Raw genomic sequence first — 15,940 nt, forward strand, 5'->3', positions numbered from 1 at the left:
TACAGGCATGAGCCACCGGGGCCCGGCTCGGTGTTCACGTTTTAAATGTGTCACCCATCGCCTGAAAATGAAGCCAATTCAGGAAGCAGCTTGTCTCTAAATGTGAGAGAGAGGAAAAAAAATAGCACAGTCTATTGTGCCTATCGAGGCTTCGACAGAGCCCACAGATGGTGCAATTAGCACACAGCTGAGCCATGTTCCTCCTCCTCCTCCTCCTCCTCCTCCTCCTCCTCCTCCTCCTCCTCCTCTTCCTCCTCCACACCCAGGAGCCTGGGGCAGCACCCACTCCAAGTCCCCTTTCTGCCCCCACCTCCACTCCCTTTCCTCTGGGTAGCTCTGCCTCTAGCAGGGGGATTCGTCGCACATGACAGTGACATGCTGCAAGCAGGACCTGGGAAAGGATGGCCTGGTGGAGGGGAGGGGGGGAGGGCTGGAAGGATGGCCTGGAGGGAAGGAGGGCTGGAAGGACAGTGTGGTCTGGCCAGGCTCTTCTCCCTGATTCTCACCAAGGTTACACACTTCAGGAGGGAATTTCTACAGACCAAACCCTGTCTTCGAAGAAAACAGAACCAGCCAGGGGTTGGTGGCTCACACCTGTAATCCTAGCTACCAAGTAGGCTGCCATAGATCGAGGTTCAAAGCCAGCCCCGGTAAGAGAGTCTGTGAGATTCTTTTTTGTTGTGGTCCTGGGGGCTTGAGCTCAGCATCAGGACATCTACCTGTAGTTTTCCCAGTTTTCTCCCTGTGAGTCATCAGGACTTCTACCTATACATTGCCAGGACTTCTACCTGTAGATTGTCAGGATATCTACCTGTAGGTTATCAAGACTTCTACCTGTAGGTCATCAGGACTTCTACCTATAGATCATCAAAACTTCTACCTGTAGGTTGACAGGATTTCCACCTGTAGGTCACCAGGACTTCCACCTGTAGTTTTTCCAGAACTTCTACCTGTAGGTCTTCAGAACTTCTGCCTGTAGGTTATCAGGACATCCACCTGTAAGTCAACAGGACTTCTACCTGTAGGTCAGCAGGACTTCCACCTGTACTTTTCCAGAACTTCTACCTGTAGGTCTTCAGAACTTCTGCCTGTAAGTTATCAGGACATCCACCTGTAAGTCAACAGGACTTCTACCTGTAGGTCACCAGGACTTCCACCTGTAGTTTTCCAGAACTTCTACCTGTAGGTCACCAGGACTTCCACCTGTAGCTGAGGAAGAGTGCATATTAAGAACCATGAAGACAGGAAGTTGTGTGGTGTGTGATCGACCATCTGCCGGGGTACACAGGCACGCGTTTTCAACTCCCAGCACTTGCTGAGGTTTGGGGGGAGCTGACCATGAAGATCTGACCTGCAGGAGAACTGGCTAGAGGGGGCTCCCGAGCAGGCTGGGGTCCCCACCAACCCTGACCCCACCAGGTCCTGTGAGACAGTTCAGTCAAGCCACAGCTCCACTTCCAGCGTTATGCTCGTTCATTAGAGAAAAGAGTGTCATGGACTTTCCTGCCCAGCCTGACCTCGGGACCACGATGGTGCCTGGCTGATGCTAAGTGAAATGAACTCCATGTTATGGAAACGATTGTTACATCACTGTTGTAACTACTTTCAACGTGCCATGTGTAACTGTAGCTTCTATTATTGATGATCTTCTTGTATCCCCATCTTGGTGTTGTTTTGTTTGTTTTTTTTACTCGTCCAGATTCCTTTTCCTTCCTGACGCTCTGACCATCTTCCTCCCTCTTCCCATTTTAGCAGGGCCCAGCTCATTCTGCTCATCCATTCTGCTCGCCATCGACGCTGACTTTCCCCTTGGACGTTCACCCCGCCCACCCCACCATGTTGGGTTTGCATTCACACCGTGTCTTATCTTCACCCGGAGTCCTTTACCTTCTCTCTAGGCCGAGCATTCTTATTTTTCTGAACAACAGCAAGAAATTAATTAGAAAATTAATTGGATCACTTATCTGCCCTATTGGAAAACTTTCCTTAGATACTTACTTTTATAGAGATAAGGGTGGCGTGTCTGGAATCCCTGAGTGGGGCCGGCCTCTCTTTGGGGCCTTGGCCTCTGCCATGGCTGCTTCCCTCCTGGCTGCCTTTATGCCGCCTTGTCCTGCACACGCCTCCGTCGTCCTGGAAGACGCCTCCCCTGCGCCCCTGGGCCCCACACCGCCGCACCCCTGTGCTGTCTTTGCTGCACACAATCCATCCATTCTTCGTGGCCCAGCCAAGATGGCTCCTCCTCAGGAAGTCCCGCCTTCCCTTCCCCTTCCGCCTTCCTGTGGCTCTGAGCCAGTATTTCAGCTTGTGGCAATGGAGGGGTAGGGGCTTCCCTCTCCTAGCCCTGCTCTGGGGCGGGGGTCATTCGTGGCTTAACTGGATTCCTGAGACACAATGGCAGTAGCAGGACAGTGGAAGGAGGAAGGACAGGAAGAAAAGGAAGGAGGGGAAAGAAGGGAGAAAGGGAAGGAGGTGGGAGAAGAGAAAGGAAGAAGAAGGAGGGAGGAGAGAAGGATGGAGGGAGGGCAGAAGACAGAGGAAGGACATGAGGGAAAGGAGGAAGGAGAGTAAAGGAGGGAAAGGAAGGAGGGAAAGAGGAGGAAGGAAGGAAGGAGAGAGGGGAGGGGGGAGGGAGGGAGGGAGGGAGGGAGGGAGGGAGGGAGGGAGGAAGGAAGGAAGGAAGGGAGGGAGTGGCATCCTTTCAATAGAGCCCCAGTTCAGTCTCTGGGTGTCACCTAGGAGGGTGAAGGCACCCCAGTAGCCTGCCAACTTCCGTTCTCCATGGGCCGTGTCGCCAGGTGTCAAGGCGGTGTGCTATACTTTTTATTGTTATTATTATTTTTTAAGTAGTTGTACGAAGGAGCTGCCATTGAACAAAGCAGTTGGTGAACGCAATGCATCTTGATCTGTGTCCCCCCCCTTTTCCTCGTCATCCCCCACCCCTCCTCTCCCCACCTCTGCCCTCACTCTTCCTTATTTTGGGGGCTCCACGCTGGATTTGTGACTGCCTTCACCCCCCTCTCCTCCCCACTCCTCCCCCTCTCCCCCCTCCCCAACTCCTGCCCTGCCTCTCTTCGCACGTCCAAGCAACGCGGTCTTCGACGTCTTCCTCCCTTCAGCGACCCGGGAAGGAAGGAAGCCATGTTATTTCTTTTTGTGCAAAATGGCTGAAAGGAAGTCGTGGAAAATCAGCTAATGGATACCAGGGCCGGGGGGGGGGGGAGGGGCGAGGGGAGGGCTCCTCACTCAGATTTTCCTCTTTTGGATTCAGTCAGGGCCTTGCTGACCCCCGACGGTGCCGAGACCCTGCCCAGATGCTATGGGAGTTGTTTGGCAGCCAAACACTGAGTGCTGGGTGCTGGGTGCTGGGTTCCCCTTACTCAGACTGGAGCTTTGTATCAGGAAGAGAAATGAGAGAGTGTTACATGCTCCGAGAGAGAGAGAGAGAGAGAGAGAGAGAGAGAGAGAGAGAGAGAACTCCTCTCTCCCCCGGTGGCTTCCTGTCCATGCTGAGCTCTCCTCCACCAACAGCAACACCTACTTCCTTGGATCTTGACTTATTTTGGCAGTTCTCCGTGTGTGCAGGGTGGTTGTTATGGGAACAGCACCCGCCTGGGGCAGGCAGTGGAGAGTTTGATCTACTCCATCTTTCCATTTCTCTCCAGTGAGGGCATCTCTCTCTCTCTCTCTCTCTCTCCTCTCCTCTCTCCTCTCTCCTCTCTCTCCTCTCTCTCTCTCTCTCTCTCTCTCTCTTTCCCCTCAACTCCTTTGCCAATGGGAAGACATCAAACATGGCATTTCTTCAAGCTACTTTTCTTACCTTTCCCTCAATTACATGGAATCTGTGTTTGTTTGTTAAGTTAACTTGCTATCATCCCAGCAGCCTAGGGGAGAAAACGGGGCAGATGGGAGAAGAAACGGACTGGGATACGAATTCCCCTTGGTTCTGCTAGGGTGCCTGGGAGTTGGAGCTCATGGGATTAGCTCCGTGCGTCTGGGCCAGGTCTCTGCGGAGCTTCGGAGCTGCATTAGCGACCGCTCTGGTGTTCACGGGCTTTCTGTCCAGCCCTGTCCTGCGCTCTCTGACAAGCACAGTCGTTTCTACCCCCCATCCCAGGCAACACCCCGAAAATAATCCGTGTTATTGCTCCTTACTTGTGTTGGCCTTCGCACATCTCCTTAACCCCTGGCTCTCTAGAACGAGGGCCAGATGTGGGGAAGATCGAGGAGCCCGTGGAAGGACCACCCCCACCATGCGGAGGGCGATGGGGGGAAGCTCTCTCTGAGATAGTCGTTCCCCTCCCCCCACTGGAGAGATGTTTCTTTTCTTTCTCAAAAACTGGAGGGGAAGAAATAAGCCAGGAAACAAATACATACTGGATCCCCTCTGTGCCCCATCTCGGTATTAGAAGCAAAGTGGATTCCTTTGCTTTTTGTTCTCAGATAAAAGGATTTACCTTGGTAAAGGGCACTGAAGCATCAATTAATTTAGCATGTGCACATAATATATTTTATATATCATAGACACTGTATATGATTATTATATATTTATGTGTGTATAATATATGTACATAATATCCATCCATCCATCTATCCATCATCCATCCATCCATTCATCTTATCTATCCATCCATCCATCATCCATCCATCTTATCTATCTATCCATCCATCTTATCTATCCATCCATCCATCCATCCACCCATCTATCCATCATCCATCCACCCATCTTATCTATCCATCCATCTATCCATCTTATCTATCCATCCATCCATCTATCCATCATCCATCCATCCATCTTATCTATCCATCATCCATCCATCCATCCATCTTATCTATCCATCCATCCATCTATCCATCATCCATCCATCCATCTTATCTATCCATCATCCATCCATCCATCTCATCTATCCATCATCCATCCATCCATCCATCCATCTTATCTATCCATCCATCCATCTTATCCATCCATCCATCCATTATCCATCCACCCATCCACCCATCCATCTGTCCATCCATCTATACATTGGTGGGCTGGAGCTTACGCTCTTGGCTTTTATGCTCACAGCAGTTGCTCTACCACTTGAGCCACAGCTCCACTTCTGGGGTTTGGTGATTCATTGGAGACAGGAGTTTCATGGACTTTGCCATCTGGATTGTCTATGAACCACAATCCTCAGATCTCAGCCACCTGAGTCACTGGAATACAGGAATGAACCACCAGCTTCATTTTGTAATTTTTTTAAGTCCAGAGGGAAACTTGGACATTCTGTACTAAACCAAGATAAACTCCCCATCCTTCCCCCACCCCCCAAAAAAGGAATCTTTACAGAGCCAATTAGAATATTCTAGCACTTGTTTTCTGCCTCTAACAAGGATTCCAAGAATATAGCCCTGGACTTTATAATGACATCCTTCCCCAGTGAGCTCTGAGAATTAATCCTCCTATAAGTCTGGTCAAGCTTACTGCTTACCAGCCACAAGGTTCGTCTTCTGTATTCCCCTAAGGCAGATAAATACCATGTCTTCACTTTTGGGGGGTTAGGAGGGTCTAGAAGTAAGACAGGCCGACAGCCCCCAGAGGTCAGGGTCTTCTTGTCATTCTGTGAGCATCTCCCCTGACCAGCAGCGTGCGGTCGGTCTCTCCTGGGGCCGCGTGTCCTGTATGTTTTCCTCGGTGATAGCGGGGGCCCGAGGGAGGATGGTAAAGCAGTGACTGGAATACTGGTTGGTCATAAATAATGAGTATGATCTCTGGTTTGGAGGCCTTCAGGTCTGGGTTTGGATGTTAGTTCCCGCTGTGTTCGAAATCCGTGGCGTCTCCGCGTTCCTCGTAACTCGGCCCGTGCGCCTCTCTGGGCGGTGGTATTCCTAGTGGAGGGAGGGTCCCGCAGGCCTTAGAATCAATCAGAAATAGGTACCTATTTCAATCACCGGGGCCTGGGGCTGCGGGTGGGAAGAACTTCATTCTGATCTAGCTATTACATAATTCTCGTAGCATACACTCGCTATTTTATCTCACTGCTGTGAGAACTTAAAATAAAAACACCCAGAACAGAGCTCGGAAAACGTTCGTGAGTGATAGCATTGTTGGCGTTCGTATTGTTATTGTGATGCTGATTATTACGCAGGCAGAACTGAAATATGATTTCCAAGCAATTTCCCTGATGTGTTAGTAAGCTGTGAGGTTCATTTACCTCGGGGAGACAGAACTCGGGGAACCGTGTACCGGGAAAGGGGGGGCGGGATGTCGATCAGCATATTTTGTGGGTAATGCTAATGTCTTGTTGACTTTTGCACAGATTGACTTGGGGAGCAGCAAGTTTAGTCTCCTTTCACCCATGTGTTACAGATGACATTACAGAAGAAAGGGAGACATCAAACTGCACCAGAATTCTAAGCGGCGTAAGGCAACAGACAGGAACCTGCCTTAGACCCGGTGTCGTTAGGTTTGACTTGATACCAAAACACTATGATAAAATAGTCCAGAAATATGGAACCAAAGGGCCCGGAAGGTTAGGACCCTGCTTGAGGCTGTCGAATTCTTTTTTTTTTTTTGGCCAGTCCTGGGCTTTGGACTCAGGGCCTGAGCACTGTCTTCCTTTTGCTCAAGGCTAGCACTCTGCCACTTGAGCCACAGCGCCACCTCTGGCCGTTTTCCATATATGTGGTGCTGGGGAATCGAACTGAGAGCTTCATGTGTAGGAGGCAAGCGCTCTTGCCACTAGGCCATATCCCCAGCCCCTGCTGTCGAATTCTTTTTTTTTTTTTTTTTTTGGCCAGTCCTGGGCCTTGGACTCAGGGCCTGAGCACTGTCCCTGGCTTCTTCCCGCTCAAGGCTAGCACTCCGCCACTTGAGCCACAGCGCCGCTTCTGGCCGTTTTCTGTATATGTGGTGCTGGGGAATCGATCCTAGGGCCTCGGGTATACCGAGGCAGGCACTCTTGCCACTAGGCTATATCCCCAGCCCCTGCTGTCGAATTCTTGACGTGGAAGATGGTCTCTGACACTGTGGCGGCAGATAAGAACTCGGAGTGAAGCTCAGGCTCCAAATTGAGGTGTGATGGCCCCAAATTAGGGAAGAGTGAGTTTAAGTGAACAGAAAGAAAGAGAGAGCGGGGCTGAGATCTACAAGGAAAACCAGCATGTCATCTTTCGTGCGTGGAAGGGACAGCAAGTTTCCATGAACTGGTGGGTGTCCGCTGTGTGAAGCTGTATAATATCACGAGTGGTGACAGGAGAAAAATCTCCCGGTTCTGTTTTGGTGACTTTGCTTTGATTATCGATGACACTGTGAAAAGTCCTCAGTAGAAAGGCAGAGTCAAAAGCCAAGATCCCCAGGGCAAAGGAAGTGGTGTCTGGTAGGAAAGTAGAGACATCCTAGGTCAGTTTTTTTTTTTTCCTCTTTTTAGTGAGAGGTAGAAATGGAATTATTCTTCAGCGGGGTTAAAATAAAAAATCTCTGTCATTAGCCGTGGTCAACCAAGAGTTACTGGTATAAAAAATACAGTAATTCGGAAGTATTCAAGAGCCAGTTTCCATGGAAACATCAACCTAGGGAGAGAGGGGCAGAGCTAGGTCCCCTGACAATCAGAAACCGATCCAGCTCTAGCCCTTCACCCCAACCAATCAGAAGCCAGCCCAGCACTAGCCCCCAGGATCCTCTCACCAATCAGAAACCAGCCAAGCTGTAGTCCTTGACCCAGACCAATCTGAACCAGCTCAACTGTAGCCCCCAACCCTGACCAATCAGAAACCAGCCAAGCTCTAGCACTCAGGAATCCCCTGACCAATCAGGAACAGCCGAACTCTACCTTCCCTCCTCCCAACCACCACATCAGCAGGGACTGGGTTTTCTAACATCAGAGAAAGTCCCCTTGCTGTCCTGTATCTGTGGCATGGGGAAACTGAGGAACGGCCATCTCCTCCAAAGACAGAGGGGCCATCCCGGGTCCTTCGCTGGAAACTTTCTCTTGCCTCTGGAATATTCCCCCTCCTTAACCCTCTTCCTTTCCACGAGCCTCGTAATTACCCTTAGGAATCCCTTCTTGAAGAACCCTACCCTTTACTCACGGGAAGGCCGAGTTATAGCTGCCTTTTTCTCCCCGAGGGACAGTTGTTTCCATCACTTGTTCACCACAAAGTCATTCACCTCTCTTTACCCTCCCGCCCCCCCCCCCAACACCCACTTTAGTAGCGCCGTCTTAGGAAGCATTTGTGACATGAAGCCGGCTGTCACTCCCGAGAGGAGTCAGAAGGACAGTCTCTCCGATGAGTTGATTCTCTTGAAGTGAAATCTGTCTGAAAGCATCCTGGGTAAGAGAACCCCAAACCCACGACTTCCTAAGGGTTTTGCCGGTCACAGGGAGGGGGAGGAAACTGTCCTGAGTGGCAGCATTCGGAGGAAAGCAGCAGATAGAATGGAAAGGGGGGCGGGCGGGGAACCCTCCTCTCTTTCTTTTCCTTCACGATTGTACCCAGGACCCTTGGTTTCCAGCCAGGGTGTAGACACACGCAAGGGTTCTTTTAATACGATTGAGGGTTCACAGGTGGAAGGCTGGTCAAAGCTGAATGTTCTAGAGAAATCTCTGCCAGTTGCTCTTCGGCTGGAATTGGCAGAACTCCCGAGTGGTGTTGTCAGCCAGGGAGCAGACGTGAACATGGGGGGAGAGGAGCTTTTATCTTACAGTTAGGCACAAAGAAGGAGCAAGGTCCTGCTAAGTAAGTGCTCAGCCGCCCTTTCCACTGGCCTGGGCGTTTGTTTCTTGGGGGGTTGGAGCCAGGGATTGGAACTTGATGCCCAACGCTTTGGCTCATTGACTGGTGCTCTACCAAGTGAGCCACGCCTCCAACCCCCGCCCACCCTGGCATTGCCTCTATCACACGGAGCCAGAACCAGGCCTGGGGCTGGGCTCCCGGGCCTGCCTGCCTGCGTCTCCACCGGCCTCCCTGTGATTCTGAAGAGACTCACCAGTCCCAACTTCCCGGCCAGGTTTGCGTTTTCTTTTTTTGGAAATGTAACAATCGCCTGGCACCGGTGATTCACGCCTATCATCCCAGCTACTCAGGAGGCTGAGATGTGAGGATCGCGGTTCAAAGCCAGCCTGGACCACACACACACACACACACACACACACACACACACACACACAAATGCAATTCAGCCCATTATTCCTAAGAGTAAAATCCATTCCTCACCAGCAGGTAAAGTAGTATCTGAAACTGTTTTTGTTTTATTTATTTTTTTTGCCAGTCCTGGCACTTGGGACTGTCCCTGGCTTCTTTTTGCTCTACCCCTTGAGCCACAGCGCCACTTCCGGCTTTTTTCTGTCAATGTGGTGCTGAGGAATCGAACCCAGGGCTTCATGCATGCTAGGCAAGCACTCTACTGCTCATGCCACATTCCCAGCCCCGTATCTGAAACTCCTATTGGTCAGTTTTCAGGACCTTTCAATGCCTCCTTAATATAACTTCACTAATTTAGAACTTAAATAGCACAACGTGGACCAGCCCAGACTCGAACCTTCTGTAATTTACGGGGGTAATGACTTGCAAAATAAATTGCCATCGCAAAACCACTCCAGACCCAAAATGCTTATTAACTCATTGGAAGACAAACTGTTTTGAATCTGCCTCAAGTAATTTTAAATTGATCTTGCTGTCTGCCCTTTAAATTAAATTTCTCCCGGGCTTCTCAACTATATGTCATTTTGCCTAAAATAAGAGAACAGCTTTAAGAGGAACAAAACACCCCAACAAACCTGGTATTTCTAATTATTTTGTCTCAGGTATGATAGAATACTTTTACAGATGGCATGCCAAAGGAAATCTTTAAAATCTCCTCCAAATTCCCTTCGCCTATGAGAGACCTTGGTTGCCAGATCAAACCTTTCATCACCTTTGAACGATTGTCTCACGCACACCTGAGCAAGGGGTCACGTGACTGGAGCTGTTACTCTGAGACCTGGCACTGTACTGCGGTGTGCGTGTGTGTGCGTGTGTGTGCGTGTGTGTGTGTGTGTGTGTGCACGCATGCGTGTGTAGTCTTCTTTGCTTGCTTTATTTTATTCTCCTTATTCCCTTTCTTCTGGCACTTTGATGCATTGTCTAAACTTCCTCATGGGTTTTCAAATGCAGGATATCCGCTGGTGGGACAGTCTCCCCGCTTTGGTTCTAGAAGAATCCATCAGGGAATCCAGATGGCCACCCCACCCATCACCCACTGTGTTGGCCATTGGTACATTGGGTTGCTCGTGTGAGATTTGTCTTGGTCATTATCAATTAAGTTAGGAAAGAATCAGACGTCTCTACAAGGCAGACGCAAACCGTAGCATCAAACATCTCATTTAAAAATAACTCAGTGTCTCTTTCCTTTAACGCTGGTCTCTAATTAGGTAGCTTCAAACTTTTTTTTTTTTTTAAGGCTATTATTTCTCATCCGGAGGGGGAAGCTACCCTTACCGCTTCTAGAGGAAAGGCATGTAACTCATTGCTGGCTCCCAATGGTAACCCCCTCACGCTCCTGAAAGACTTTCTGAAAGATTCCTGGTCTGATTGTTAATACTAGAGCTCAATGACCTCATAGCCACCACCGTATTTCTCAGAAGAGGGGAGGTGAGAGATGAGTGACCTTTCTGGGCTCACCCTTTTCGTACGCGACATCTCATTGTAAGCACACAATAAAATAGTCACTTAAACCAGGCGTTCGGTGGTCCATCCCTGACATCTGGCTCTGAAGATCGTGGTTTGAAGCCAGCCCGTGCAGGAAAATCTATGCGACTCTTATCTCCAGAGGGGGGAAAATAAAGGGAAGTGGAGCTGTGGCTCAAGTGGTAGAGCACTAACCTCGAAAAAAGCTCAAGAATAGCACCTAGGCCCTGAGTTTCAAGCCCCAGGACCAGCATGGTTAATGTGTCACACAATTAATGTCACACAATTAACCTGTCAAAATGGCCCTCCCTATTGCTTCCCACGCCGAACACACGAGATGGTCCAAGCCAGCCTGTTTATTGAACAGATACAGGCCCGAAGGCTTACCCCAAGACGCCACAAAGCATGAGGGTTAGATAGATGTTTTGTTTTTCAGAGGCAGAAATCCGAGGCAGTACACCAAGGGTCATGGGTTCGAGTCACCAACCCAGAATCGTGCCTCTTTTCCCGTTTAGCCTTCGATCGCTAAGGAAGTGAAAAAGGGAGCCGGGGGAAGTTTGCCACCCTGGGCGAGAGGCCCTCCCGGCCTCCATTCCCAGTTCTGTCATCCGATCGTGGTAAAACCGCAGAAACTCTGCCTTGTTTCCCGAGGGAAGAGCTGGACAGGAGAGTCTCGCCATCTTGCTCCACCCCATGGGTGGAGAGATTTCAGAATCCGTGCTTTGTGAAGGGTCTGGCGTGAGCCCTGGACAGGAAGTGAACTCTGGACAGGAAGTGACCCCTGGACAGGAAGTGAGCCCTGGGCAGGCACTGGACAAAGAAGGTCACTTCTTGGGACCTGTTCTCTTCTCTCTCAAAGAAGAGTTCTCTGGGGATCCTTTCTGTTATTTTATTCTCATCCTAGCAAGCTTGGGTTTTCTGTAGCATTAGAGCTTCAGGCCATCCAGATTTTTGGAGGTCAACTTACACCCTAGAAATAAAGGATGGAAACTTGCAAGGTCTTAAGCCATAAACCTTCCTCACGGGGGAGAAGTTCGTGTGGAATTTGTACCCACTTGCCCTAGAACTTCCGTGCTTGGGAGGTTGGTGTGTTTAAAAGAAATGCAAAAATTATCATGGGTCTTTTAATCTTAACAATAGTTTGATCCTTTATTTTGGGACGTATAAATCGAAGTTTGGTGATTTCCTTTCTTTCCTTCCTTCCTTCCTTCCCCCCCCCTCTTTCATTCATTCTTTCTTTTCTTTGCCAGTCCTAGGGCTGGAACTCAGGGCCGGGGACACTTTCCCCTGAGCTTTTTTTTTGCTCAAGGCTGATGCTTTACCACTTGAGTCACAGCTCCACATTTGGCTTTTTGTTAATTCTTTGGAAATAAGAGTCTTACTCACTTTCCTGCCCAGGCTAACTTGGAACTGTGATCCTCACATCTCAGCTGCCTAAGTGGCTGGGGTTACATGGTGTGAGTCACCTACACCCACCTTGGTGACTTAATATTCAAGGTTGAGCAAGTAAAGCAAGACCGGAGTGCCGCTGGCTATTTCCAGAACATTAAATGATTGAACACAACATTTGGCCTGGTTTATCCTCGCCGTTTGGGAAACCCAATCTCTCAGATGTAGCTCGCTGGCAGGTGGGCCTTCTGATGAAAATGTAATAATTCTCCTTTTTTTTTTTTTTTTGCTCACCAAGGTTCAAAACAAGGTGGTGCCAATGTATTCTTTTCCAGAAGGTTCCTCACTGTAGAATCCTACATGTGTATGCACCTTGTTTTATATAAGACCTATCCGCATGTCATCCCGTTTGGTCACGATGACGGCCTTGTGGATAATCAGGCAGGGCTAAACTGTGTCTTCATCTAGCAGAGCGCGAGCCCTTTAAGAGGCAGGGGTCACAAGGTTTCGTCTCAGGAGTGACCGGTGTCATCCAGTTTCCTTCCCAGGGATGGGACTGGGTTGTTCTGCTCTCGGAAGGGCATCCTTGCCCAAGGCTAATCTATAGATATATATTTTTCCAAGCTCTCTCACTAATAGCTAAATGAGCTCACATCACAGGAAATTAATCACTCCGTTTTAAAAAAAAAAATCAGTGTGCATGATTAACTCTGTCTGTCGCTGAAGGGTAGAAATGATAAGAAGATGCTTCGCAGGAGACTTGTCTTGTCTGTCGTCAGGAGATTGCACCCAGAGGTTTGTAAAGGCTAATAGAATCAGAGAGGGGTGTAAGTATGAGCAGATGAACTCGTGGAGCTGGGAAACAGGACACTCCGGAATGAGGACAGTTTCTGATGATCTAGAGCAAGGCAGGGTCCGGAACTTTATTTCCTCAACTGCCCAACTTCTCAACTTCCGCACCCAGTGCGAAGCCTTTCTCTCTCATCACCTTGGGAGTGTAGATGTCTAGTCTGTTCACGCTGCTGATGAATTGAATGCATCTGCAACTTTCCTCTTGCAATCAATTCATTGCCTTCTGCCAGGATGGGTTCCTTTTAGATGTGTTTGATGGTGTCTTAGATAAAAGTCGGAATTACTTAGATGAGGAGAGGGGCAGTGAGCCCAGATAATCCATTTCATCTCCTTCCTTCTTTTCCTCCTCTCCCTTCCAGCTCTCCTTCCAATCCTTCCATGTCTTCCTCCCTCCTTCTGTCTTCTCTTCCTCCATTCAAAAAAAAAAATAATGATTTTTTTTTCTTAAAAAAAACGAGATGAGACTGAGTATTTTCTGTGTTTTATAACCTTTCTCTGAAGAGCTCCAGAAATTAATTCTACGCAATCCATTACTGTTACCACCCAGGGCCATTATCTTGGAAAAGATAATGGCATCGAGTGCTTCAAAGTGTAGTTTGTTAGTCTAAAATATGCGGTCTGGTGGTTTGGTAATTAAGCCTCTTGGCATGCATTCTAGGGCTCTTGGTTTGAGTTGGGGCTTCCGACTGCCAGAGAGTTGAATCCTTTTCCTTCAGCGAGGGGCTGGAGCCGCACTGAGCTGGGGGCTGGCGGGGGGGGGAGGGAGAGGGCACGAAGGAGACACTGGGGTGGGGGGGTGTCTCCAAGTGTGATGTAGCGTGCCATGCTTTATGGATTGGAGGTATTCGGGTAACGGGGGACGGGGGCAGGTATAGCCCAGGCTGCAATGGGGAGCCCCTGGGCTGGGAACCGTGCTAAGTGTCACCTGTGACCCCAATTAGGAAGGGAACCGGGGCGGGGGGGGGGCGGTAAATAATCGAAACTGTCAGTGCTTGGGGTTCCTTTCCAGATCAAAATAGATGATCACGCCAGGTGCTGGGGGCTCACGAGGCCTTGTGACCCCAGCTACTCAGGAAGCTGGGACCTGAGGATCGCTGGTTCGAAACCAGCCCAGGGAAGAAATGAAAGATTTGATAAGGGGTAGGTGATCCATGTCTTCCAATGCTTGAAGGACTCACGTGTGGAAGGAGAAATCACAGCAAGGCTATCAAATATCTACATGAGCACCAAAGGGTTACAGAGGAGCAGAACTCAGCTCTCAAGTGACACAGACAGAACCCCCCCATTCTATGAGAAGCGTTGGGTGGGTGCTGCGCTACGTACCCCCTGGATGGACGTATTCAAGACGAAGGGCGAGGACCCGTTGCCCTGGGATTCTAGCGGCGACTCTCGGGTGGCAGCCACGTGCTCGTGAACGTCTCTCGCTTCTAGACTTCTGGGCTCCCCCCACTTTGGGGGGGGACCCGCGTGACCGGTGGTATCGGGGAGGTCAATCTCAGACGGCTCTGGAGAAGGAGGCGGCGAGCCCAGGCTCTGACAGTGCTTAGTAACCCAGGCTGTGCGGGACTCGTGGGACGTGTGTGCGTGTGCGTGTGCACACGCGCATGTTCACGTGTGCGTGCGTGCGTGTGTGTGTGCCGGAGCCCAGCCATAGCGCTCTTGATTTGCTTCTGAAGTGACTGTGTTCATCCTTCCTCCCTGTGATTCCGGTGGTGACGGGCTAGCGGCCCCGCCCGTCGCCCCCACAATGGCGTCTGCTTCCCGCTGGTAACCCGTCTCTCTGTGTCTGCAGGTACCTGATCAATGTCACCTTCGAGGGAGGAACCTGTCCTTCAGCGAGGACGGCTACCAGATGCACCCGAAGCTCGTCATCATCCTCCATCAACAAGGAGAGGAAGTGGGAGCGGTAGGACTGGAAACCACGAGGGAAGGGAGGGGGGGGCCAGAGGGAGGGAGGGAGGGAGGGATCAGAGCTCTGGGACACTTGAACCGTCGCTGCCCCGGGCTTGGCCAGCTTCCTACGTGTGGGGTTTGGGGTTGGTTGTTTTTGTTTGTTTGTGGGTCCTGGGACTTGAACTCACGACCCGGGCGCTGTCCCTGAGCTCCTGCACTCGAGGCTGGCGTTTCTACCACGTGAGCCACAGCGCCACTTCCGGTTTCCTGGTGGTTCCTTGGAGATGAGCGTCTCATGGGCTTTCCTGCCCGGGTTGGCTTGGAACCCGTGATCTTCAGATCTCAGCCTCCCGAGAAGCGGGATGACAGGCGGGAGCCGCCGGTGCGGCTGAGATGGGGGGAGCGTCCAGGCCGACCTCGGGCCTCCGCCCCCCACCATTGCACCCACCTCGCGTGCTGAAATAGGGGCTCACTGACTTTTGTGCCGAGGACGGGCTTGAACTCTGTTCTTCCCACGTGGCTGGGATTCCAGGCGTGAGCAGCGAGGCCCTGCCCGGCCCTCATCTCGCCTTTCTTGATCTGTCTTCATCTCTAACACGATGGCTTTGGATCCGAAGGAGTTCCAAACGCCTCGCGTCCTGCGCGAAGGATCCCTTGGGATAGAAATCGGGGTGCGAGCGCCAGAGGCTGTAACGGTAGCGTGTCAAGGCGTGTGTGCCTCGTTCTTGTCGTTTGTGTGTTTGTTACCGGGGGTCTCTGTACCCCAGGTACAGATTCGCAGCCCTCCCGAAGAGCTTCAGACGAAGGGTCCTGGGATCTCAGCCTCCGGGCAGCTGGGATTACAGGTGGGAGCTACTGGGTTGGAACCGTGGTTCTCTTATAGACTTGTCGTCTGGCCCACGTGGTGTCTGGTCCCGGGAATCGGGAGGGAGCGTGTCCCCGCGACCCACGCGTGGTGCCCACGTGAGCCATCACCCGAATCCAGTGCCCTCCGTGAAATGGGGGTTCCCCCTAACGCTGCTTGTGGTAAAGGTTAAATGAGATTGTGGGGACCAGAGGTTGGTCAGTAGTCAACAAGTGCGGACTGCGACTTGGCCTGCTTTGTTTTATGCTATTCTGTGTGCATGCGCCGGTCCTGGGCCTTGAACTCAGGGCCTGG

The 15,940-nt window shown here is 50.8% G+C and overlaps 1 protein-coding gene across 1 annotated transcript in view; it reads left to right on the plus strand.

Annotated features, from left to right (window-relative positions):
- The first annotated feature begins 14,218 nt into the window (after positions 1-14,218).
- The window catches only part of Grin2b (glutamate ionotropic receptor NMDA type subunit 2B), a 26,545-nt gene continuing 24,823 nt past the window's right edge, over positions 14,219-15,940 (plus strand). Inside the window, exons 1-2 of the mRNA XM_048335050.1 lie at positions 14,219-14,281; positions 14,681-14,794. Of these exons, the coding sequence (XP_048191007.1) occupies positions 14,219-14,281; positions 14,681-14,794 (177 nt within the window). The remainder of the gene's footprint in view (positions 14,282-14,680; positions 14,795-15,940) is intronic.

This window comes from Perognathus longimembris, chromosome 27 (genome assembly GCF_023159225.1).
Source record: "Perognathus longimembris pacificus isolate PPM17 chromosome 27, ASM2315922v1, whole genome shotgun sequence".
Classification (NCBI taxonomy): domain Eukaryota; kingdom Metazoa; phylum Chordata; class Mammalia; order Rodentia; family Heteromyidae; genus Perognathus; species Perognathus longimembris.